Source organism: Sander lucioperca, chromosome 11 (assembly GCF_008315115.2).
Source record: "Sander lucioperca isolate FBNREF2018 chromosome 11, SLUC_FBN_1.2, whole genome shotgun sequence".
Taxonomy (NCBI): domain Eukaryota; kingdom Metazoa; phylum Chordata; class Actinopteri; order Perciformes; family Percidae; genus Sander; species Sander lucioperca.
The window spans coordinates 20,464,722-20,490,911 of NC_050183.1; the positions used below are offsets into that span (position 1 = coordinate 20,464,722).

General features: G+C 40.9%; 1 protein-coding gene across 11 annotated transcripts in view; it reads right to left on the reverse strand.

Moving 5' to 3' along the window:
* Positions 1-26,190, reverse strand: part of lrrc7 (leucine rich repeat containing 7) — a 126,303-nt gene that overhangs the window by 17,596 nt on the left and 82,517 nt on the right. For 6 of the 11 annotated variants that reach the window (XM_036007231.1, XM_031283873.2, XM_031283876.2 and 3 more), the window contains 21 exons: positions 25,584-25,647; positions 24,799-24,873; positions 24,509-24,653; positions 23,640-23,712; positions 23,385-23,402; positions 20,640-20,769; positions 20,046-20,161; positions 19,666-19,735; positions 18,319-18,418; positions 17,826-17,950; positions 16,585-16,851; positions 16,279-16,401; positions 13,522-13,633; positions 11,369-11,588; positions 9,245-9,745; positions 8,429-8,653; positions 8,087-8,321; positions 6,130-6,480; positions 5,692-5,937; positions 4,163-4,375; positions 3,211-3,378 (listed from right to left, as the gene is read on the reverse strand). In XM_036007231.1, coding sequence (XP_035863124.1) covers positions 3,211-3,378; positions 4,163-4,375; positions 5,692-5,937; positions 6,130-6,480; positions 8,087-8,321; positions 8,429-8,653; positions 9,245-9,745; positions 11,369-11,588; positions 13,522-13,633; positions 16,279-16,401; positions 16,585-16,851; positions 17,826-17,950; positions 18,319-18,418; positions 19,666-19,735; positions 20,046-20,161; positions 20,640-20,769; positions 23,385-23,402; positions 23,640-23,712; positions 24,509-24,653; positions 24,799-24,873; positions 25,584-25,647 — 3,577 coding nt within the window. The remainder of the gene's footprint in view (positions 1-3,210; positions 3,379-4,162; positions 4,376-5,691; positions 5,938-6,129; positions 6,481-8,086; positions 8,322-8,428; positions 8,654-9,244; positions 9,746-11,368; positions 11,589-13,521; positions 13,634-16,278; positions 16,402-16,584; positions 16,852-17,825; positions 17,951-18,318; positions 18,419-19,665; positions 19,736-20,045; positions 20,162-20,639; positions 20,770-23,384; positions 23,403-23,639; positions 23,713-24,508; positions 24,654-24,798; positions 24,874-25,583; positions 25,648-26,190) is intronic. The other 5 variants (XM_031283879.2, XM_031283872.2, XM_031283878.2 and 2 more) reach the window with 5 other exon arrangements.

A 26,190-nucleotide genomic window follows, 5' to 3' on the forward strand; every position in this document is an offset into this window, starting at 1 on the left:
CTATTTCTCTAAGCAAATACATACTCAACAACTAAGGACTATAACACGAACCACAACCAATGTGAGTTTGAACTTTTAATTAAACATAATATGAACAATTTCACACTCATAGCTCATCCAGAGCTTCAGCAGTTTCTTTATAGCCGCAGTATTGCTCGTCAGGAGCTGGATATCTCTGTCTGATGTCTTGAACAACACAGGCAGTCAAAACAAGACCATAGCCTTTCCCCAGTCTCTCGCCTTGCAGGACCCATTCCACGAAGTGATGGTAGGCTGTTAGGCGATATTGTCTAAAAAAACAGTAAGCACAACGTTAGTAATGCAAGCTATTTGCACCTACAATAGGAGATGTAAATATAACGATAGCTCAGCTGACTGACGTGAAAAACAAACAAAATACTCACTTTATACTCAGGCGTCCGTTTCTCCCTGCGGGCTTTGGCTGGCGTTTCCAATTCACCTTCGGATCCTGAAATAAGTTTCCAGGACTCCCTGCTGTTTCTCAATCTCAAGAATGCAAAGAACGAACTTGTGTTCTTGGGGGAATGAGCTCGCAAGTTCACAAGCACAGAAAACGCTGTTAACAGTTTGAGACGATGCGTTCTTGCTGGTATTGTTAACACCCCCAGCACAGAGGCGACCTGCAGTGCTCCAAAATAACAGCTAGAAATAAAAACCACAACAATATAACCCCTTGATATTTAAACAAGCTCCGGACAAGAAAACCTCACAATGTTACAACTACTGCAATAATATTGAAAAATAAAACGTATTGAGCTTTAATTTTATTGTTTATGGTTTAGCTCAAACACCCCTTACTTATTCAAAAGAGTGGAACGCGACCCCTACTATTATTAGTTTGTTAGTTTAAATTAAAAAAAAGAAGTAGGCCTATGCACTGGCGTGTCCTAGGTGTCCCTATTAGTGTTATGTGAAATTATCATTTCTATATTATTGTAGTGCACTGTATATGCCCACTGGGACAACATATGGAAATTAGCAATTCAAATTATAAAGGTTGGTGTCTCCCCTTTAGTCTACATAACATGCCATAGCATGTTACCACTTTAGGTACACCTGTTCATTTATCATACAGACTGACTCAACTTATAATTCAGAAAACAAATACACCAAAAAATGTGTTGTGATATTTAAACAAACGATAAATAATAATAATAATAAATATAATAAAAGCCTCTTATTTACGAGACCGGTCTGAGAGACCTCCAGCTTGGTCTCCGAGCGTGACTGTCCGAGTGACGAGCTAACGGCCCCGGCAGGCAATAGCTGGCTGTCGTGTCACTTTATGGAGCTAATCAACTCCGAAACCTTTGAAGCAAATTGTCAATTCGGCAAAGATTTTCACAAGACTGCCTATATTCGAAATCTAAACAGTTAATTTCTCGCCTAAAACGTTCTCAGAAGTGAATTTAGTGATGGATAAGATGGCGAAAATTGTTAAAATTGTCCCGTTATTGGTCTGTCTATGTACCGGAAACCTGACCCTTGTTGAATGCCGAAATGAATGTTGGGATACGGTTGCTGCCAAGTTCAGACAAGTTACCAACCAATGCATCCTATGTAAAATGGGCGTGTCAAGAACATTTCCAGGAATCTTATCTGTTCTTGGTGAAATCGGGTGAAATGCGAACTTGTGTATTGGGACAGTACTTTGGCAACACAAGATAACGTTTCACAGGGACACAAGAACACAAGTCAATAGAAGAACACAGATTGAGAAACGCCAGGATCAAAGCTAGGGTGCTCTGTTACACATGCTGGCAGTGCCGTTTCCTCAGCAGATTCATCTATTTCTTCAAGAAGAAAATGGCATCGCTGAAATTCGCGACAGCAATAGGACTCTCTATCTGTGTCCATAGGCGCACAGCGAGAGCACTGACACCACCAGTCTGCCCCAGCTCGAGTGTGCCCTGGCTCTTCCTCCTGACCGCCAGGCAAGTCTCGCTCCTCTGCTACAGCAACTGCTCCAGCAGCCTCTTGTTCCTCCATCATCCGCAACTGTTCCTCGCTGTATTGCGGTTCGTACAGGTAGCCACGAGCATCGGATTCGCGCACCAGATCTTCAAAATCCCCTTCTGCCATATCGTCTTCAAAACTACCTTCTGCCACTGTGGTTAGTCTACTACTCAGCTTTCTCCACAAAGCAAGCTCAGGCTAGCTTAGCTACAAGATGGCTGACACTGTTTAGACAATCTGGGAGTGAGGTCCCACCCCCTATGGGCGTGTTGAAAACACGTGGAAGTAGCTCTTACTACTGGCTGTAGTAGTCCATTGCCTCAATGCAAAAAATCTTCCGATGACGCAAAAATCATCGTTTTCCGCCATCGGAAGATTTTTTTCAGACCCACAATACAGAGATCTGTCGTCTCAGGGGACATGAGGGAGGGAAGCACGGTCATTCGGAAATAGTACCATGTTTCTACTGATACAAAGCTTAATGCTAAATCTGTGAAGTATCCCTTTAAAACCAGCAAGAAGAGCCAAGTGAAAAACATTAATAGTGAAATCTCCTCTGTGAAATAACCAAAGCGGTTCCAACACAAAATCGTGTACCACGTAACATTCCTTTACCCATAGTAAGAAGTTGTTTAAGAAAACAAGTTTTCAGGGCCTTTAAAAGTCTTCAAAATGGTGACTATTTTGTTTTTATTTGCATCAAGTGGCATAGTAGAAATGGTTGAATGAGGTGTATACATGCAGTGCCCTACAGCTCCATGTGTCAGACAACAAAGATCTGCCTGTAGATTGACAGAATGGGGAGTATTTTAGGATGGCGCAGACAAATGTTTGTTGAGCTGCTTCAATCCTTGTATTTTTAGGTAACAATAAAATATGGAACGTGTCTTATAGCTGAGTCCAATTTTGTGAAATCCATCACCAATATTTGTTCATTGGCTGCTACGCTTGACGTTAGAAGTGGCTGTCAGTCATGTCAAGAAAGATTTGTGGGATTGAACGCCAAAACTAAGGTATCAAACCCAGTTCATCGATACACCAAGCTTGAGGTGGTAGACAAGGTAGTTATAATAATCTAAATTATAACAGCAATTATGGCACACATTTACATAATAGTTCATGGTTGCTATAGTTGGCAGAAGAAGAGGCAGTGGCAGCTATTGTCTTTAATTACCCATGTGTGCAGTTATAACAGCAGTACCAGGGGTTCATTGTTCGCAGAGGGATACTCACGGCATTAGCAGATGGAGGAGGAGGTAGTGGCAGCCAGCAGCCAGCAGGGTGCTCATGCTTAGTGTTATTGTAAAGGTTAAAGTTCAAAGTGTTGCTGCGCCCCTGGCCGTGACCCCTGCCCTGACAGAGCATGCCCAGCGTGAGCGTGTTGTGCTTTAGGACACCACTCTGATTGGAGAAGACAACATCACATGACATGGGTGAATGCAGGGGGTGGGGGGTGGGGCGGGGGCGGAGCCCACACAGCGGGTTGCAGCGTGGTGATTACACACTGTGAGCTCCACACACAAATAAACAAACAACAATAACACTGATAAAACAACAACAGTGCAGAGTTGTTCAAAGCACAGAGAAATGTTAGCTAGTGATTGGTCAATACAGACAGAGAACATTGTGTCATACAAGCAACAACTGGTGGATCAATTCATCCCAGCATCAGTGTGTACGTTTTTAAATTAGTTATGTGGTAATGTGTGGATATTTAAACAATTAGCCCAATCCCTAACTAAAAACTGATAACTACAAACTATGTCTGAGAGAGACAATGTGTTTCAATGCTTCATTTTAGCACCACCACACAGCTCTGTCCAAATGTCAATGCCAACTTGTTTTGCTTTTGCTGAAAGTTAGATGAGAAGGTTGATAGCACAGACACAGAGCCAGACTGGAAACAGTTAGCCTGGTTTTAGAGCCAGGCTACCTTGGTATATATATACTGTATATATTTTTTTTTCCCGCATATATCCGGCAGTGAGTGTGCAGTAGGTCAAGCTGACGGAGCGACAGTGTGGATGGGACACACATGCAGCCGGACACATATCTGGTCAACCTTACAACACAGACTTACACAGATACAGACAGGGAGGGCTTCCGAATGTGTGTGTGTGAGTGTGAGTGTATCTCCCTCTTGTTCTCCCTTTCCCCTCAGTGTTTCTGCATTGCATGGGCATACCCTGTCCAATCGTTTGGCCTCTATGTGTCTAAGTAGCTGTTGCCTCCAATCAGCAGGCATCCTGGAGGTGATGTCTTCAGGCTTCAGTGGTACGCCAGGTCTTACTTTGATTGTGTCATCAGATGGTTTCTCAGGGCAAGTTGCCAGAGTGTAGTCAGGGGGCATTTTCTCTAGCAGGGCAGCCATGGTGGGACGAGCTGACACTGGACGAGCCTGAGGACAAAGATTCATATTTTATAAAGACGATAAGAAATTAAGTTGGACAGCAGTGGAAAAAGTGACAATGTGTATGTAACAGGGATCGCTCGTACTGACCAACCCACTGACAATTAGCACCAATTTTGCAGTTCCCTTCAGCTCTATGGAGCATTTTAGCATCTTTCAGCTCATTTTTGGGGGTGTTAGGGCCTGCAACCCTATTGTTTTGTTCACCACTTTCTGTACAACATTACATGACAATCCATGTGGTAGTTATTTAGATATTATAACCAACGTGGTGGGCTGACCAATGAACCTGCGCACCTGATTTTGTCATCCCTAGAGCCAAGCCGCTAGCGTGGCTAACTGCAAATAGTGCTATGTTCAGTAGTATGACACCACTCTATTAAGTTTAGGTATAATGTGGTGTCGCGAGGGTTAAATGGAACATGAGAATGCCAGGCAGATAAGCACAAAGACTGCAGTATTGCAGACACTATACCAGACCATCATGGGGAGATGCAGCTTAACCTAAAGGTGACCTCACTTTTGGCCCTGTGATTTAGCTAAAGACTGCCAGAATAACACTGCAGTTATAAGGGCTCAATACTTGTTTCTGAGTTTCCTTCCTGTGCCCTGCTCTTTTTATGCTGAAAGGTGCCAGATGGGGTGCTTTGCTCATCTAATCAGCATGCTCCTGGACACCTCTCTGTGAATATTTTTGGAAAGTCTGACTTTGGGCAAACCCAGAACATGCTGAAGGGATTATTTATGGACTTAGGGGAATGCCGTGGGATCTAGGGAAAATGGATGAGGCAAAGGACACCTGCGCCACTCTGCTTAGTCTGCTGCTGTGCAATGACCTCGACCAAGATAATGGGTGGAAAATGGATGAATAAAAATGCTTGCACTCAGTCATTTATACTGTAATGCCAAGTCCTTCCAAATTACCAATACAAGGATTTAAGGTAATTTCTTTCAATTTAGCCATCCAATCTACCACGGAAAGGTTAGGGAAAGATGGTGGTCTTGGTTAAAAGAAACCAAAGTTTACTGTTGTAAGGAGGATGAAAAGCCCTAGGTCTCCAGTGTCAAAGACAAATGCTTTGTACCCCAATCCTGTAATCCAGAAATACAGTAATGTTCCTCTCTTTATGTTATGTCTTGACTTTTGCACCAGTATTACTGTACGGGTACATTTAATAAGCAGAATAATCAATACTGAAAATAATTATTAGTTGCAGCCCTAATTGTTTTAATTGTAACATGACTCACACTTTAAAAGTGTATTTCATGCACTATTTACATCAGCAGCTCAGGTGACATTCTACCTGAGATGCTCCGTAGGTCTCAGTACTGTAGCTCCTGGCAGACAGCGGGCGGCGCTGAGTCAGGCTCTTGGTCGGATAACCAATCATGGGTTTCTTCTGTTCCTGGTAGGTGGGATATTCGTCATCGTAGCGACCGTTTCTCTTGTTGTGCATCATCTGGCTCTGGCTGTCGGCCATGTTGGTGAGAGCAGAGTGCTCCATGGGGGTGGAGTAGGCCAGAGCCCGACCATAAAGAGGGGGGTCTGCCTGAGGAGGGGAGAGTTGCAACTATAACAGACCTCTACATTAAACCAAAAATGTATATTGCGAGGATGTGGTGGATAGATATTTAGCAGACAGCTTTATTAATGAATGTTTCTATGTAATTTTTGACATTTTATAGACAAAAACACTGACATACTAAAAGAAGCATTGTTTTGCAGACAACAGATCTCCTACCTGCTGTCTGTACTGAGCTTCCTGCAGCGCCTCCTGCTGGGCTTCATGGACTCTGCGGAACAAAGCGAGCTCTGTAGAGCTCACCAATGAATCTGCTCTCCTCAAAAACCCTGGCCTGGAGCGCTGTGATGGGATTGGCTGCTGATGTTGGCTGGGCTGACCATCCTGGTTGATTGGTGATTGGGGAAAAGAAAACATTTCCAGTGGTGGATATGCACGATACCGAGGGCTCACCAACTCCTTGGGTAATGTCTTCCCTGGTTGATTGATGTACTCCAAAGCTTTCGATGAGTGGTTGACGTAATCTGGTGTGTTGGGGAAGGGGGGAGGGACCCGACGGTCCATGGTCACCTGATTGGTTAGAATGGTTACCAGTAAGTAAGTAAGTAAGTAAGTAAGTAAGTAAGTAAGTAAGTAAGTAAGAAACGTTTTCAGTAGGGCTGTCAGCATTAATGCGTTAATCGCGATGCGATTAAGGGCCAGGCATAACGCGTTAATTTTTTTAATCGCATTAATCGCATGCCGGCATTTATTAATTTATTTTACACTTCACTCGGCTTTGCGTCGTGCCTAACAGGCTACTATGTTGACCCTTTGTTGCACCGTTACTTATCATCAAGCTGCCATACTTCCTCGTAACACATCCTGCTGCTGCAGGCTGCAGGTATGATGGAGAGAGACAGCAGCAACACAATTATGAATGACGCTTTTTATTTTCCAAAACTCCTGGACGGCTCAGTAGACAAGTCGAAAGCCATATGCACATTGTGTAAAGCTGAATTAAAATATCACCGAAGCACGTCAAGCTTGAGCCACCACCTACGAGCTAATTAACGTGACTCTGGTTGATGCTACCTGCTAGCATGCTACCCACTCAGGCAGAGCACTATTTTGGAGAGTGCTACTTGCCGACCTGTGGATGAAACCAAATCCCAAAAAATTACTACAGATCGTGCGAAATGGGTGGCAACTAACTGCAGACCTGTCAGCATTGTAGAGGACTCGGGTCTTAAAGACGTACTAGGGTCGGCATGTTCTGACCCGTCTCATTGCTGTCGAGGGGGACAGTAGTTTTCACACACACACTGCCTGTACTCCACGGAGAAAGCAGCCCAACTGGAACTGCTGCGAGGTGCTGCAAACGCTGTCTCATTAACCGGTGATCACTGGACGTCAGTGAGTAATCAACATTATTTAGGAGTTACTGCACACTGTATTGACTCTGGTAAGGATAAGGATTTTTAGTTAGGTACTTGGAGGAATTGTGCAATAATGACAGAGTCACACATTTTTCTTTTGTTTACAGTAAATAAATACTAAACAAATACAAATCTTAAAGTCAAGTTCATAAAGTAACTTTCTTTGCATTCATTTGATTCCCAATCAAGATACACTGGTAAGAATTGCTTTCCATTGTTAATATGTACTTTAAAACAGTTCTGAAATGCAAAATAATAGAATTTTAATCATGTGATAAAATATGCGATTAATCGCGATAAACTATAGAAATTCAGTGATTAATCGCAATTAAAAAAATTAATTGTTTGACAGCCCTAGTTTTCAGGCATTGTTGCTGTTGTCCAAAACTGTTGTCAAGAAAATTATCAATTTATTTATTAAGCTATTCAAACAATGAGCACCAAAACAGCAGACAGACACAGTTAGAGACTAGCTGGTGAACATAGCGGAGCATTTAGCTGAATAGCCATATACTGTAGTTCCCTCAGGAGTTGATGGAGACAAAAAACAGAGCTAAAAGAGACTGAATATTGGACTTACATTCGCCAGGTGTCCAGAAACATGACTCCAAATGTTGCTTAATAATTGCTGGTTGTGTAATAAGTAACTGTTTACTAACACATTCGCTCTATCACCTTAATATTCACAACTTATTTCCGCTGCAAGTGGTAAAGAAAATCAGTTATTGCAGGTTTTACAAATGAGACGAGCTTCTAACCTGGGGGTTGTAGTTGTGGTCGAAGTGGTAGGCCTTATGTGGGATGGCAGGTTTTTGGTTCTGTCCCGACTGGTTCTGGTTGCTGCCTCCGTGTCCTGGGAACATCAGCTCATCGTCCAACATGGGGGCAGACTGTGACCGTGACATGTTGGTCTGCTCCATAGAACCGGGCAAATCTTGACGGTCCAAACTAGTCTGTTGCTCAATGGATGAACTGTAGGTGTCCACAGGAATACTGTAGAGAGAACAGCAAGATAAATTAGCTACAACTTTGAAATCACTTGACCTACTGACATAACATGTTGATACTCCTATTGGTAAGAAAAATAACAACAAACCTACCTGTAGACCTTGTAAGAGCCCATGTCAATCTCATCGATGCTCTGTGACTTCTTAAACTTAGATCTCGTCTCCCTCATCATGGGGGACAGGCGGTCTGAGCTTTTACTCATCACCACGGTCACCTTGTTGCCGCCGCTGACACTTAGCTGATCCTTCCTGTTCTGCTCCCCCTGATTGTCGTGGTACGTCCAGCTGCCGGGCAAAGGGCCTGGGCCTTGTTCCAGCCTTGAAGCAAAAACAAGGGAAGTGAGAATACTAATGGCCAAAAAAATTATCTGGACAAAAGCAGTATTATAATAGTAGGAAAAAGACATTATGTCTGGAAACAGGTAAGTGTTAGTATGAATGAGATCAGAAATGAACAAGGGGTCCAGCAGCTTCATAAAAACATATTTTTGCACAAATATTATTATTGATATAATACTATTATATTAAATAATATTATAGATTATGCTAATATTTAGCTCTGTAGATTATCTACAACCAACATCAGCTGGTTTATAATACAGCAGTTACACCACTCACAGATTGACATTTAAGATTAGGGCTGCAAACTAATAAACTATTTTTGATCAATTTATGAATAATCTAAACCATAAAAAACAAATAGTAGATTAAAGAAAATAAATAAAAAGCAAAAGTAAATAAAAGCAAACGTGTGGCACTTTTGCTTGACAACAAGCACAAATGTTAAATGTATTATTTGTTGATCAACTTCTCGATTACCCAATCTGCAAACCCTTGGGGTTATGAAGCCTACCACCTAAACACATACCCATTTCAGGCTGTGGGACTGTTGGAGCTCCATTCAGTTACCTTGGGTCAATGTCCTTGCGGTCAGGGTTGGGGCTGGAGGTGGGCGTCAGGTCCAGTTTGGAGGGAAAAGCGGTTCGGTCCTCCAGCGGGCTGGGGGTTCTGGTCCAGTTCTGCCAAGGATTCTGGGAAGGATGTCCAGATTGTGGGTCATTGTCCGGAGCGCGTTGGTTGCCGTGGAAGGGGAGCGTCTGAGTGTCCAGCTCCAGAGGTACTCCTACGATTCGCTCCTGCCTGAGGAGGGGGCGGCGCCCGTGTGTTGACTGGCTGCGGGGTTTGGAGCCCAGCGGTGGGTTTCCCTGACTTCCAGTAGAGGATGGAGGGTCCAGAGGAGACTCCTCAGCATCAAAACCTGTGTTGTCATAGTGAGGGGCCTCAGACCAATCAAAAGGCTCGCTCAGTGGGCGTCGATCCCCACGCTGCTGCAGGGTTCCTGATGGAGGGGTTTCTCTCTGAGATAGCAGGGGCTTGGAGTCAATGGGCTTGGGGAAAGACTGAGCCAGTCTGCAAAGATACAAAATAATAAACACTAACTATTTTGTGGAACATAATAAAATCAACTGATAAATAATCAGAGCCAATGGGCACTTGAAAAACATAACTTTCTCTCTGATGTTTCTCTGGAAGATCAATTTGACCAACAACCAATTAATGTTTCCGAGAGCAGCCTTGAAGAGAAAATATTAATACCTTAAACCTCCCTCACTGCCACTCGCAGTTTGCCACAAGTTTCAAAAGTACACAGGGACAAGTATACAGACTGTGATCTGTACATCACCCCAAAGGCGTGCTTAATGACAACTTTAATGTAAAAAAATACCAAAGCGAGCTTTCAACCTTCAGGGGCTTCTTAGAACGAGGAGAGGCATGGGAAGAGTGAGGACAAATAAATCAGTTTTTAACATTATTATAGATGTACTATTCCATTGATAGAGCCATGGAAAAGGTTACTGTTCTTTAAAAAAACATACAAACTATCTGTTCAGACACTGTGCTGTCAGAGGGGAAACAGAATAAACAAACTAGTATAGTATAAAACCAACCTTTGCTACGAGATTCCTGAATCTTTTGAACATTTGATGGGCTAATGTGAACGTCTATACATTTTTGTTTGTCAACCTTCACATATTGAACAGTCCCCATTTTCAAGGTTGTAAAATAGTAGAAATTAGGAGCATGAATGGAGTTTTAGCAATGCTGTGGCAATAACATGTGTCAATTACCTGCCAGTAACCCAGCAAGCATTTCTACTTTGAATAGATGTTGATACAACAGTTTGCACCAACGCAAAAAATTAGAGCTTGACCAATACATTAGAAAATAATTAATGTTATCTGAATATGACGGCTGATATAGTAATGAAAAACTGCTAAAGATATGTTTGAGGTAGTTTTGAAACAGCTTTGCCAAGTCAACTATGAAATGTCTTGTTCAGCACAGATGTGAGTGATTCCTACCAAAAATGTATGTTGATGTTCAAAAATTAGTATCTCAAATATCGTTACAGGCTTCAGGCTGCAATCTTCAGTTAGGTTGAGGCTATACTGAAAATGCCATGAATATGGACTCGACTTGCAGTTGAGTTGAGACATTTGTTGTTGTTCATAGCTGCAACATTTCTGATTACAACTCAGTTTAAAAACACTGCACTGCAATCAGGGTAACAACTTCAGCAAGAGGACCAAGCCTCTTTATTTGCTTCTTTTTATGTGTTGGTGTGAAGAAAAGAAATGCTCAGTACTGACGGCTGGACTAGACACCTTTGAAGCAGAGGAAAAGAGAGCTGAGAGAGGGAAAGAGAGAGAATCCTGGACAGAAGTCTGCAGCATCCTAATGAGTCTCTCTGACCTTGACTGAGCGAGCGGAGAGATAAGAAAAACACAGAAAGATGGAGAGAGGAGAGGATAGATGGAGCGATTGGTTAGATGGATGAGATGGATGATAGATGGAGGAGATTGAAGGGGGTTGGAATCGAAAAAGAAGAAGAGATGATGGATAGTCGAAGGGATGTGATGAAATTGAACATGAAACAGCCGTGTGTGTGCGTGTGCGTGTGTGTGTGTGTGTGTGTGTGTGTGTGTGTGTGTGTGTGTGTGTCTGTGTGTTTGTGTTTGTGTTTGTGTGTACCTGTTGGTCCAGTGTGTCTGAGGGGCCTGGTCCTTGTTTGGGGCCGGCAGGGCAGGAGTGTGTGGGTGTGCGTGAGAGTGAGAGTGTGAGTGTGAGTGTGAGTTGCCGGGAGGGTTGGAGGAGCCGGAGGAGCCCTGTGAGGGAGAGTAGTCGGAGTAAGTGGCTGAGGAGCCGCTGCGGTTCAGACAGTGAAGCTTATCCACCTCTTCATCTGTAGACTCTGGACAGAGACAGATAGACAGAGAGAGACAGACAGCTCTGTTCAGTGAAAATGTCACGTCCACTTCATTCTGATAACCCTCTTTTACAAGTGCCTTTGTGTCATGTCTGTATCTTAGATCCCTGGATTTGATTTATCTTCTCAGATCTTTCATACCAGGTGTTATTGCTTGTACTGGTAGTGATATAAGAATATGTTCAGGTGACCTAGGCCACACTTTGGTGTCCATATTTCAAAAAGGGAAAGGGTGATGAGTGAAGCTATGGCAGGGCAGAAATGATCCTCACATTAAAAACCAACAGAGCCTACATTTTCACAATTTTAATCTTGTTTTGAAAATACAGACCTTTATTAGGACAAAGTAATCCTCCTAAATCCCAGCTCATCGTGTGGATATTGAAACTAAACTGTGAACTATGTTGTCAAAGCTTAAAAAACTTGATGAGAGCTACAACAAAATCAAAAAGTGCATCCCGAATGATGTTTACGCTGAATTGCATTGAAGCCTGTATACTTTATGACAGATGATGAGAGGTAGAAGAATCAGAATTCTTTCTTAATCTTGTCATTCTGTATCTTGACCCAGATTCCTGTAGTGCTCTCATTATATGTTTGGACAATATTGAGTCCACTGCACTGACGCAATGAATGGCCTGGTTAGTAAACGTGGGCTTAACAGTTTTTAAAAATCTTTGTTTAACACACTAGTCCCGTTAATCAAGAAGCTCTTTTTGAAGAGAGCCCTGTAAACAAAGCAGCATCAAAACAAACTCTGTTGCAGAAAGACATAAAGGAGGGGCCAGGGGCCAGGGACCAGGGACCAGGGACCAGGGACCAGGGACCAGGGACCAGGGACCAGGGGCCAGGGGCCAGGGACCAGGGACCAGGGGCCAGCGGGCTAATAAGTCAAACCTATTAAGATCTTGACAAAACAAAGAAAGCTTCCAATTAACTTTGCCACAAGATCCTTCATTAAAAATGTACACTCCCTAAGAGCTGCGTGAAACGTAATACGACTCCATAGCAGCAGGTGGCAGCTGATTGGACGAACACGTCACGTGGGTCTTTTTTCTCCGGAAATTCACAGCCAGACTGTCATGGCGGCTTGTTCAGAATACGATCTCATATTGTACTAAAATAGTTCACCGAAACGTGTTTCTGAAAACATTTTAAGCGAGAAATAGGCCGTGCAGTTGCTGAATCTGTCTTCATTTCAGATTGACAAAGGTCAGTTTAAAAGATTTTCATCAGATTTTGAGAGGCTCATCCGCTCGCCATTTCCAGGTGAGTCCCGACTGCCCTGTCTCCGAATGAGCATGTCGGGTCGGCCAAAATAAAGGCCGACAGCTCCTCCGACGGACGACGGCACGGAACACACCGAACAGACTCGAGTCACTGACCTCGCCAGACTGTCCAACGGCCAATAATCGGGTTGGTGTGTCAGGGCCCTAAGACAAACAAGCTGTTTGAGTTTGAATCATTTCACAGTGAGTTCCCTGACAAAGGAGTAGATTACATGAAGGAGCTCTGAATTAGACCGAGATACTGTTCAGTAGATGGGATTAAGGCAAAAAATTATCTAGAACAGGGCAGTAAAATTAGCTTTGGGCTCATTAGTAAAACTTTGATTTACCTCGGATGAAACTAAGGCCTTTGGTAAAATAGAAGGGTCAAGCTAAAAGCTTAACACTTTAGACTGGAATCTAGATTTACTGTAGAGGTTATGGTATTCCCTCCCGCTCTCTGTTATATGCTGAAATTAATCAGTTTACCACCATGACTAATTAGTGGACACTAACTACACGTTACAACATGCCCCAAAGAAATTTTTTTTTTAGAATAGACCACATTAAATGACGGTGTGAAATGTATGTGTATGAGCCTCTGTGTGTTTCTATGTTTCTGTACACATACGTATCGTATCATACAGTACCTTTCTTGTCCTTCCCCAGCAGCACCACCTTTGGTTTGTACATAGGAGGCTCCACCAGGGTGGGCCTCATGTCAGAGATGCGGATATCGTTGGGAGAGCCGCCCATTGAGTCCTGTAGAGAGACAAAATCCACAAGTTCACACCAGGTAGCTAGCTACTGTATAGTACAATAAGACAGCCTTATTAGAAGCATGTGAGCTAATAGGCTAATGACCACCAAGTTGTAGATAGTGAGTGATAACCAGAATCACACACTTGAAATGTTAATGTTTTAAGATTTCAACCTCATAAACAAAATATATTTGAGGCTGCTTGTTCTGTCAGTCTGTTAAACTAATGTTAGTTAAGGCTACTGTAGTGGAAACCTGTCAACAATCTAATATACTGTAGATGTCATCAGATTTGCTTTGAAATTGTTTTTAAAATAAATAAATGATTTGGCCAAGTATTTAGAAGATGCTGGTATATTTAAAGGCAGGGCTGTAGTCAAGTCCACCTTTGTCAAGTCCAAGACAAGTCCAAGTCGAGACTGAGTCAAGACCAAGGCTGCAGTTAAAAGTAAAAAAAAATACCTCCTAAGTCCTTTTTCTAACCACTTTTCCTTTACCCCCAATTGTAAACGTCATGAGGTCAAGGAAAGTTGTGAAGGAGAATTCAAAAGGAATTAGGATAAGACAACCGCGGTGCAAGGAGAATCCGACTGTCCTTACACTCAGCTGTAATCATGCGAGGGCGATGTCTTGGTGAAACAAGTGCATCTGGATACTTCGCCCCGTACGTTCTAAACGTGATGTTTCATGCAGGCTTCATAAACGTGGACAACCCGGTGGCAAATATTACTTCGTCACCATTTTTTCCCCTTCTTTTTCTGCAATGATGATGTTGTTTCATGTGAAGCACTCACTGCATGTCATTCTGTTATTATAAAGCACTGAGCTGTAGGCTATTTATTGTATGAAAGGTGTTTAGCAAATTAAGTTTATTTTCATTATTGGTTGCTCAGCTCACCCTCCTGTCCACATGAATCCTGAGTAGGATGTATAATAATAAAATAATTGTTACATGTATGCAAGATAAGCAGAACGTGTTAGGCCTACAAATCTACTGTAGGCTACATATTATATGTTATAATATATGTATCCTATGCTAAAGGAGGTAACAAAGGAAGCAAGGAAGCACCTTTCCTTTCACTTAGACAATTCGAACGGCTCTTATCATAGCAGCCCCTTAACTACTTCCGGGTCATTTCACTCCGTTAGGAACCTTCCAAAGCAAATTTGACTATTTGACAGCAGCCCAAGTCTAAAGAGGTTCAAGTCCAAGTCAAGACCGAGCCCAAATGAGAGACCATTAATACAAATACAGAAAAAAGAAATCCTCTTCAAGAACACTTACTTACCTTATGTGATGTGAGAGACAGTATATCTTCTATTTAAAGATGATAATTTTGCTTTATTATTTGTAATAATCAAAAAGAAAATGCAGAGTAACACACTATAGGATCAAATTAGGCCATATTATTTACTTTAAGTATAAAATGAAAATGTTCCCTTTCTTGAACTTATCACTTGTTCTGAAGAATTCATAGTACAAAGACATTGTGTCTGTGGCCAAAATGAAAATGATCGACCAATCTCAATGCCTGTTCTAGATGGATTTTGAATTAAACTTATACCTGTTTTCTGAACGAGCGCGCTTCATCAATGGTTTTGTTTTGAAGGAGGAAGTTACTTTAGAACAAAAGTATATAGTGCTTGACTTGGTCGAGACCAACTAGAATATTTGGCGAGTCCAATGGCCGTGTCCGAGACAAGTCTGAGTCGAAATACCAACGAGTCCAAGACAAGTCAGAGACAACAAAAAAGCGCCTCGAGTCCCGAGTCCAGACACAAATACTACAGCCCTGTTTAAAGTTAGTGGAACTATAAGTTTATTTTTATTTATTATGAGTGGGTCCCCATGCATACAGGCAACACAATATACATTCCTGCCAATGGTGTCACACTATTCAACTGACCTATGGGTGGAGATAATGCACCAAGAAACAAGCAATGTGCCAGCAAAGACAGGGAAGAAGAAGACCATATAGATGTAAACAATGCAGGTTTCAAAATATTCAAAAAAAATCTCCTCTGCAAATGTTTTATGAGAAATTTAATTCAACACATTTGTGTGAGCTGCGTAGCATCACGCCACCAGACAACATTGAATATTTTGTTTACTTCAAGTGTGGATTTTATTGACATTGTTAATTAATTACCCTGAGAACTCTAAAGAAACATTAACTTAGAAAACATGAATATGACTTAACAAGGTTAATGAAATTGAAAATTGAAAATTGCATTTTCACAAGCTAAAAATCGTATAATTCATAATTCATGGTGTGTGTGTGTGTGTGTGTGTGTGTGTGTGTGTGTGTATGTGTATGTGTGTGTTCTTGTTTAACTATATTCGTGGGGTCCAAAAACCGGTAATACAGTATACTTGGGGTCCGGACAGCTTTGTGGGGCCAAAATGCTGGACCCCACAACTTTAAAGGGCTGTATGATTAGGGTTAGAATTAGGTTATGGTTAGGGTGAGGGTAAGGGTTAAGGTTAGGCATTTAGTTGTGATGGTTAAGGTAAGGGTAAGGGGCTAGGGAATGCATTATGTCAATGACGGGTCCCCACAAAGATAGTGCCACAAACCTGTGTGTGTGTGTGTGTGTGTGTGTGTGTGTGTGTGTGTGTGTGTGTGTGGCACTCTATGTGACAAACCTCAGAGCTCTCCGTCAGGTCCTCTTTATCCTTCCTCTTGGGAATGTCAATGCCAGAGTTATGCATTGATCCCTGATCCATTAGCTGAGACTGAGAGAAGTCCTGCATCTCTCTGTCTGTCACCTGGAAAACACACACACACACACACACACACACACACACACACACACACACACACACACACACACACAGACATCTCAATCCTACAGATACACTGATATGTAGCGTATGGTGATGTATGGTAAAATTGAATATTTTTGTGTGTGAGTGTGAGCACGTCTGTGGCTGGGAGTGTGTGTTTCCTACCTCTTTAGGAGGCAGGGGCCATGGTTGTTCGTACTGTTCTTTGCTGAGGTGCGTGTGTTCCATGTTGGTTCCTGCCGAGGTGGCGGTGCCTGTGCTCAGCTGGTGCTGGTGCTGGTGCTGGAGCTGGTGCTGGTGCTGGTGTTGGTGCTGGTGCTGGTGCCCGTGTCCGGCGTGTACGCTTTTACCCACAAGACTTTGCACTGACTTGACCATGTTCTTAAGGTCCTCAGGGTAGGGTGTTGGGTAGCGCTTTAGGTTTATCTCCACCTGCACACAAACATGAAATGGGTTGAGTGTATACATGAAAATATATAGAACACACACAAGTAAGCATTTAATAGGAATGCTATAAATATTGTGTTACTTGTTAAACTTCAAAACATCTCAAACAAGACATCATGAATCCTGTTAATCCTACTTTCATTGTTTATTTGAATGACTGTTCAATCATGTTTCACACACTCCAGTAAGAGAAACAAAATAGCAATTAGAATAGAAAAACTGCAGGTTTCTGGGAATATATCTTAAACAGATAAATACACTTTGGAAAGTTTACTTTAAAATATAACCCCCCTGATACTCACAACACAAAACAAAACTAAAAACTCCTACATCTTTTAACAATACTGCTTTCAAGTTTTATTCGTCACATACTTAACATATCGCAGTAAAATGCTTTGTTGCCCCCTCCAGTACTGTGCTTGACATAAAACATATAAAAATACAATGCATACAACAAAGAAAATATATACTGTATAACAAAAGATATTATATAGATATAGGGTTATGGTCAGGTATTATGCTATGTCTATTTATGTGTAAGTACATTGAGAGCAATGCAAAAAACATTTTTTTTCATTCAAATTGTATGAGCACACATACCTGGCTAATAAAGCTGATGCTGATATCAATTACAAATATTTAAACTTTGTCACAGAGGAATCAGATTTTTTTTTTTTTTTTACCACCACCTTTATATGTCAAATGGCTCTAAATACTACGGATCAGGGAAAAGAAACACCGCCAAATTATTTCAAAACTAATTCAGAATCTGAAAGTGAATATATACTGTATATATACAACCTGGACAATTTCCTGCTAATTCAAGAGTTGGAAGTGCCCCAACGGCCAGACAGACAGACAGACAGACAGACAGACAGACAGGCAGACAGGCAGACGGACAGAGACGCAGACAGACAGACAGACAGACAGACAGACAGACAGACAGACAGACAGCTGACCTTGACCTTCCCAGAGTTGTCTTCCTCTTCTTTCTTGTCCTCGAAGTCAAAGGCCACAGTCATCCTCTGCTGTCTCTGCTCCTCCCACAGAGTAGGATTAAAGCTGTCACTGTCCGACTGGTAATCTGTACACACACGCAAACACACATCCAGGACAGGGTTAAAACTGCTATTAAACAATAGGTCTAATTGTCAGACAGAAGCTTATTCATACACAAATGTTGCCGCATTCAATTCCCGTGTACATTTAGAAACATACGCATAAAACATGCACACATTCATGTACAAAAACACTGTTAGACATAACGTCAGAGCACATAACATCATATAATGTAACAAAACAAGTGTGATAAAACAAATAGAAAACATTCCGTGACCTTTGTTTAAATGTCCTTAACCCATGTCTACACATGATGAGACACACACACACACACACACACACACACACACACACACACACACACACACACACACACACACACAGAGTTTGTACCCTCATCATGTCGCGGTTGCTGAGGAAACATGTAGTTGGTCAAAACCTTCTGTTTGGTTTCAGGGTGGGCTTCTGTCTGCAGTGGGATCAGAGCCTTGGACTGCAAACACAGACACACACACACACACACACACACACACACACACACACACACACACACACACACACACACACACACACACACACACACACACACACACACACACACACACACACACGTTTGTATTAGTATTCTTGCGGGAACGTTCACTGATCACATTTATTCCCAAATTCCTAATCTAAACCTAATCCTACATCCAATTTTGAAAAGCAAAAAGATGTTTATTAGAATATCTGAATGGCTCGACTTGCAACAAAAACCGCCTGACTGACAGGTAGGAAACAGCCAAAGTATTACTGTAAAGCTGTAAATCACTTAAAATTAGAAAGCAAACTAAAATTCAAAAAGGAGAGACACTGATTACTTCTTAACATTTGTAATACAAATTCAATTTTGCAATGATCAGCGAGTCAAATTAATTGTCAAGTGCCTCTCTAATTTGCATGTTCATCTCATAAAAACTAATTGCATTTTAATTTAAAATTTGGTTTCTTCTTAAGCAGTCCGGTAAAGTTCCCTTGTTGTTGTGACTTCGATTTCAATTTAATTTACTTTGTTGAAACTAAACTTTAAATGGCATGAACAATATTTTTGTATCGTAAAAAATATAGTTTTGAGCTAAATAATGCATGATCATGGACAGAGCAATAACTCTACATTCTACATTCTCATTACTTATGCTGAATTTGTTATCGAGCCTCAACATTGTTGAGAAGATTTATATGCAATGAATTATCCAATAAAAGTAAGTAATCAAGGAATTATTGGGTCCCAAAAACTTAACGTGGCCGGCCCAATATAAAGACAGAGGGAACAGTAAAATCACTGCAGCTATGGTGAATTCAACATATGCACAGCATTATTTCCATCAGTACAACAACAGATTCATGTCATAGTTGTTCATGTATAATGATCCACTCTTCTACACCTTGCCTTTTGGATAATAGGTTGTTGTAAGTAAAACTCAACGCTTCCTGCAGATGTTTTACAATAAAAGTCTTTCTGGGAGATAATGAAATAATGCTACTGTACTTGCTCCACTGAAAAGGTTTTTGATGTGAAACAAAGGGAGGAAGCATAAAGTTTGCATGAAAAGGAAACACTGATGGAACAGGAGAACTGGAGATGAACACCTTTATTTACAAATAGTCTTTCTCAAGTAAAAGCCTGGTTTTCTGATTAATGCGTACAGTAGCTTTGTGTGTTAGTGCTGCATACTTGTTACCATGTGGGAGGAGATACAGTACCTGATTGTCAGAAAGCCAGAGAGCTGCCAGGTCCTTCAGCTTAGTAAAGGTAAATGGTAGATTCTTTAACCTAAGGGAGAGACGTAGCGGGAGGGGTGAGAAAGAAAAGAGAGATGTTTCTTATGGCCACACACTGTACAGCCTGCAGAGCACGTAACCATGGCAACCAACTTACCCAATCCCGTGGCAACTGTAGGCCGTGAGAGCTGCTACAGAACCAAAACGGCCATTGAGAAAGTGTTGCCCGCCTGCATGTGTGTGTGTGTGTGTGTGTGTGTATGCATCTATTGTCACTACTGAGTAATAGTTTGGTCATCTGCCTGCATATGTGTGTGTGTGTGTGTGTGTGTGTGTGTGTGTGTGTGTGTGTGTGTGTGTACCTGTTGTCACTGAGGTTAAGGACTCGTAGTTTGGTCATCTGTCCGATCTCATCAGGAAGAAACTCCAGTTTGTTGGACCGCAGCGACATTACTGTCACATTCTTACAGTTACCGATCTTAAAACACACACACACACACACACACACACAACGACACACACACACACACACACACACACACACACACACACACACACACACACACACACACATATTAACCATCAGATCAAATTACAATTAAGCCTGGTGCTGAAAATGATCTTCTATATGAGGGACATCTTTAAACTAGCTACATTACAGTACAATGCATAAAACATATTAGGGCTGCAGCTAACAATTTCCTCGATGAATTGCTTATTTTGTCTGACCAACAGTAGAAAACCCAAAGAGATTATATTCACTGTCATAGAAAGTAAAGAAAAACAGCAAAGGTTCACAATTGACAAGCAGGAAGCAGTCAATTTATGGCATTTGTTGATTAAGGAATTATTTAAAAAAAAGACAATTGATTATCAAAATAGTTTAATCAACTAATAGTTTCAGTTTGCACTGCAGGGAAGATGTGCAAGTGTTCATCAGGTGTTGATCTTCCTACCTCCCGCGGCAGCTCTGAGAGGAAGTTCTCATCAGCAGCGAAGGTCCTCAGGTTGTGCAGGTAGCCAATAGTGGGAGGCAACGACTCCAACTCATTACAACTACAGTCAAACTCCTCCAATAAAGACAGACTGTGTGACAGAAACAGAGGCAGAAAAGAAGAGATGCAAAGAAAATGACAGAGAAAGAACGGAAATTATTCTGCAGGCTGCTAAATATTTGCTGCAACCTTAGATTACTTAGATTACTTAGGTTGTAAAGGATAAAGATGGCACAGCTCTTTATGTTTCCTACTGCCAACAAATCCTGTGAAAAGACTGAACCAAGAATGTATTAATCCTACTATCAAATACTGTCTGTGTAGCCAAAGCCTGATTAAACTTATTCACTTATGCAGAGCTTCATAGTTTTCCAAAAAGGTTTTTGTATTAAAATATAGTCCCAAACAAATGCATTATTTCCTCCAGTTTGAGTTATGTTTAGGCTGTTTGAGGAAATCACTGACCTTTAATTTATTATTTTAGGATGAATTATTATTTGAAGCTGAGTGCCACTGGCAGGGTATTGAGTGAAGGACTAACACAGTGTTGGTTCTGATGTTTTTGGTGGGATTTGTTGACAATAAGAAAAATATAGAATGGCACCAGCCTTATCCTGTAACATGTTTGGATAAGATGAGAAATTTGTCTTTATAGCGATAACTTAAGGGAGAGAGTGTTGAGAGAAGGAAAAGATCATCACCTTGAAGAATCAGTCAATAAATTAAGACTCAACCAACCAAATCAATCTGGTATAACCTACATTAATTTGGTCTCATTTGCTGACCATCTTTAATCCCCTTTGATGTCTGAAATTCTTCAACCTGGATCTCAACTTCTTCACTCAACTAAGATTTACAGTAACATCCAGGGCAGGCCCTCTACAGGACACCCTGACCCTCCTCCCCCCTTGACTGTCATCACTGGCCTGGCAGCACGCTAACAGCAGGCTAATGCTAATGAGACAACACTTTTACATTATTGTACTGTCACTGTTAACATTGCATTAGTCTGCTATTATTATTCCCAATGGACCCGACCATCTGTGCCACCATACGGTCTGACAGGAGAGAGGGGAGGAGAGGAGTTTCATATCCTATTTTAAGATTTAAGTTTGCCTAGGTTATTATTTTCTTCTCAGCATTGTTTCTATTCCTACTTAAAAGAATGAAAATGTCTCTCCTACTTCTCCCACAAAAATATACAGCTAGATTTGAATGTGTCAAATATGACTCCTGAGATCATTTAGCTGCCATCTGCCAACAAGCTCCTTAAATCCTACTCTCAATGGCAGGTGTTGCAAGGAAACACAGTGGCTCAGTCGGTAGTCACTATAGGTCACTTTACGTTTTCTAGATTCAAATCTCCTCCTTTGTGTATGGAGCATAAATGCTTTAGTTTGGGTTTAATACCAGGTGCTACGGTAGGCTACTATGTTTTAAATCAGAGTAAACTCAGAGACAGCAATACACCTACCTGGTTTACATATACATGTAATGTATATTGTGGCCCATTTCATAGCTGTAATATAGTAATGGCCTTAAAACATTAAGAAGTAAAGCATAAGACTGTACTTGCTCTTTCCTTAAAAGTAACTGCGTTGCTTATTGATTTTGATTTAATCCACTATAGGCCTTACAACAGAGTACAGAAACAAATCTACTGATTCAGCTCTGTGTATATACAGTATGTATCCTATAGTACTGATGCAGCTAGAGGGAAATACATGTGGTATTGGTTGAGGTAAAGGCATAAATTCTGCAGATATACGTATCTGTTAAGTAATGTAAAATCATAACTTATTTAGGAATATATCATTCTTTATTTTGTGGAAACAGAGGAGTAGAAATATGATCACATTCATCTTTAGTAAGCAGCACTTAAAAACTGGAGGGGTAAGAAAAGGATCATTTCATGTTTTTGGTTTAATCAGAGGGGAAACAATGGATCTACAGGACTACTTATTGAGGCTTAAACCCGGGATTTGTTCAGAAAGACAAAATGTTTTCAAAGCATTTAGATACAAATGTGTTGCAAAGAGTGACATTTAAGTCTCGTATTTCACTGGATGTTAAACAGTCTTTTAAAAATGTAATCCATCACAGATTGACTGATTCACACAATAATTAGCAACAAGATCCAAGTCACTAAACTGTTTCAAACTGAAAAAAAGAACATAATCAATTCATAAATCCTGGATGTGTTCTTATTGCAGTCTGCAATGTGAGCAGAATTGTATGCTTGTAAGTATACAGACATGAAAAAAAGACTCAGACAATACTTCTGAATTCAGAAGAAAATGTTTCTGCTTAATTCAACAAATGCTCATTTTTTTCAAAAGCAACTAATTTGATTTATGTGACTGAATCTGGACTGTGATGGATTATAAGAATGATTGTAATCAAACTACTGTAATCATTTTACATGCAATCATTTAAATCTCGACCCAGTACGTTTATGCAGGGCTTGTATTGTACATTGTGTATTGTACACAATTGAGAATGTGGATTTTATTCAAATATTAAGTCCAATTATTGATAAAGTAAAAAACCAAATTAAAGTTTATGTTTGCATGTAATTTGCATGAATTCAAGATGTTTCCCACAACCCCATGTAGTTGTACGCTTGTGTGTTTGTATCTGTAACGCAGTTGAACATCTATCTGTCTCTGAACGCACCCCTGGATCCGGTAGGCTCATGTTACTTACCCGTGCTTGGGCTTCGCACTAACGCCACAGCAACGCAGCAAACACAACACACAGAACCCCCCAATCATGAGCCAGCATAACAACACAGCAACTAACAGTAATACACAGGGAAAACCACAACCCACCAAAGATAAACCTGCTGAGAAAATCTGACAAAATACTGTAGAAGGTGATTTCAAAATAAAGCAAATGTATACAGTACATGGTGTTATTATTTGCTTTTTGTCTGTGTGTGTGTGTGTGTGTGTTTCTTACCTCCCGATGGTGTTAGGCAGTGAGGTCAGCTGGTTGTCATCTACCTTCAATGTAGTCAGCTTCTTCAACATTCCTACACAATATGCAAACACACATATTCACATATACACTGAGCTCTGAAATGCCCCTTTTTTTAAAAACAAATTTACCTACAAAAGTGGAATTAAATTATAGAGTTGGCGATATTCTGTATTTTTCTTATTGTGAAAACAACATGATTGGATCCTGACGACTATTTTTCTGTGTAGCCAAATCATGGCATATCTAATTCCTCTTTATAATAAAGCTCCAATTTTGTCCAAAAACCCATCAATGAGCCACACGACTGCAGTGGGTGCCATGTTCTTTCATTACCATAAACACTATAGTTTATTTTGATTCAATCCCACATACACCACCCTGCTGCCATAAATATTCCCCAGCGGAATAAAATCAATTTTAGTCGGTCTAAAAATAGTCCCAAACAAATGCATAATGTATTCCTGTTTGAGTATCATTGGCTGAAAACCACAAGTTGTTGAAACAATTTATATGTGACCAGTTTTTAAAGATTTTCACAGGAATCAATGGACGTGGGGATTTTATTTTTGTCTTTTCATAAGATTTGTGGTCAGTAGGAAAAATAAAGAGTAACGCCAGCCTTATCCTTTATTACACTTTTCAGTTATCTGTGCTACATCACTCTCGCACAGCTAGAACCACTCTCACCTGTGATGTGCCCAGTACAACCACAGTCCTCTGCTGCTGTCTACTGCGCAGGCCCATCAGGAACTAAATAGGTGGGAATTTAAATGCTGCGCTACAGCTTCATCAACTTAAGTCTATGAGTGTCTTTGTGTGTGCATGTATGTATGTGTTTGTGTGTGTACCTATAGAGTCAGGGAGTTGCTGCAGCATGTTGGAGGATAGCAGCAGGTCTTCTAAGGACTCACAGCCTGAAATATCTGTGTCCAACGTCTCAATACGATTCTTAGCTAAGTCAAAGTACCGCAACTGACGAAGTTTTCCTATCGCCTGCAGTGGGGGAGAGCGAGGAGAAAACGGAACAATTGAATGACAGAGAAAAGACAGATAAGCAACAAACTGAAAGAAAGTGTCATTCAAATATCTCCAGAGCGGCTGTTTTCTTTTACTGCAAGAGCTGAAAGTGTGTTCTTACCCCTGGTATACACTGTAGAGAGTTGTTATCCAGCCACAGCTCTTTTAGGTTGTGGATCTGTTCCAACACCTCGGGCTAACATGAAAACAGAGGAATCCATATCAGCAAATATTGCAGACATATGCATCAACAAATATGCAGATATGTAGAAAGTAGCTATTTATATGAAAAAAATATGAATTATTCGTTAACATCAAAGGACACCGTCTCAGCACTTATGTTGTGAACATGTACAGATCCAAATAACTACTTCAGTGCATCTTCCGACCCAGTTTGGCATAAATAAAGAAAATAAAGAAATGTCGGTGGAGTGGGTAAGACTGGCAAATTCTCCCTTAGTGCTTTCTCTCTCTTGGCAGGAAGCACACCACACAGCCAACCTACTCCTGTCATAGCCGACTTCCTGTCTGCCCCTGATGACATATCCTGTTAGCCTCCAACCAGCCTTCTCTTCCTCCATTAGGTCACTGTGTCCCATTTCAGGGTCCAACTGAAGGACAGTAGGCTGAACTTCCTCCTGCCTTAATGAGACAGTGTACAGAGGATTGACCATATGCTGTGTTAGGTCTTGAAATGTGAACTTTGAAGGCAGCGGCCCTCAAAATAGGACACAGCATCTGTGTTTCTGTTTGGTTTCCTCCTCCTTGTTACAAATAAATATGGTTCAACTAGTAAACTACTCCTACGACTTTCATATTTGAGCTTTCTTTGATCAAAAAGGACAATCTCAATGTTAAACTTAAACACTTAATTCATGCTGCATTTCAAAATAAAATCAGTCTCACCACTTCAGAGAATTCATTGCTACCCAGATCCAACCTCTCCAACTGTGTCAGTCTGTGGATGGACCTGAGAGGAGAGAATACATTGATTAATACTACTACTACTACTACATTGTGACATATGTACATTATATAGGCTAGTTTTGTACACTGAAAAATGCACAACATACAGTTTAGCATTTAATACTCATATTAGATGTATTCTTTATGCATTCATTTTATGTTTATTGTTTTTGCTTTGCTTTCTAATTCTTATTTTTGCTCTTATTCTAATGATTGCCTTTTAGCATTGTAATGCATTTCTGCTTGGCTGATTGGGTCTAGCAGTCTTCTGATTATTGTGGCTCTCTGATTTGCTTTGATTTAAACGTAGCATCTACAATCTGGCCATGGATAATCTGCCATTAACGATGCATGCAGTGTCCATATTTAGGATTTATTCCTGGGGAGTGATGTTTACTAAAGCTGCATCCCTCCTTTTTCAGTTTTTCCTATCATGTCATTTACATTTTGAACACATTACTGTTCTTTTTTTTACTCTAGTTAGCTAGTTGCGAAGCGTGATTCCCTAACATCTTTTAAAATCTTAGGGAAAAACCTTAACTATTTA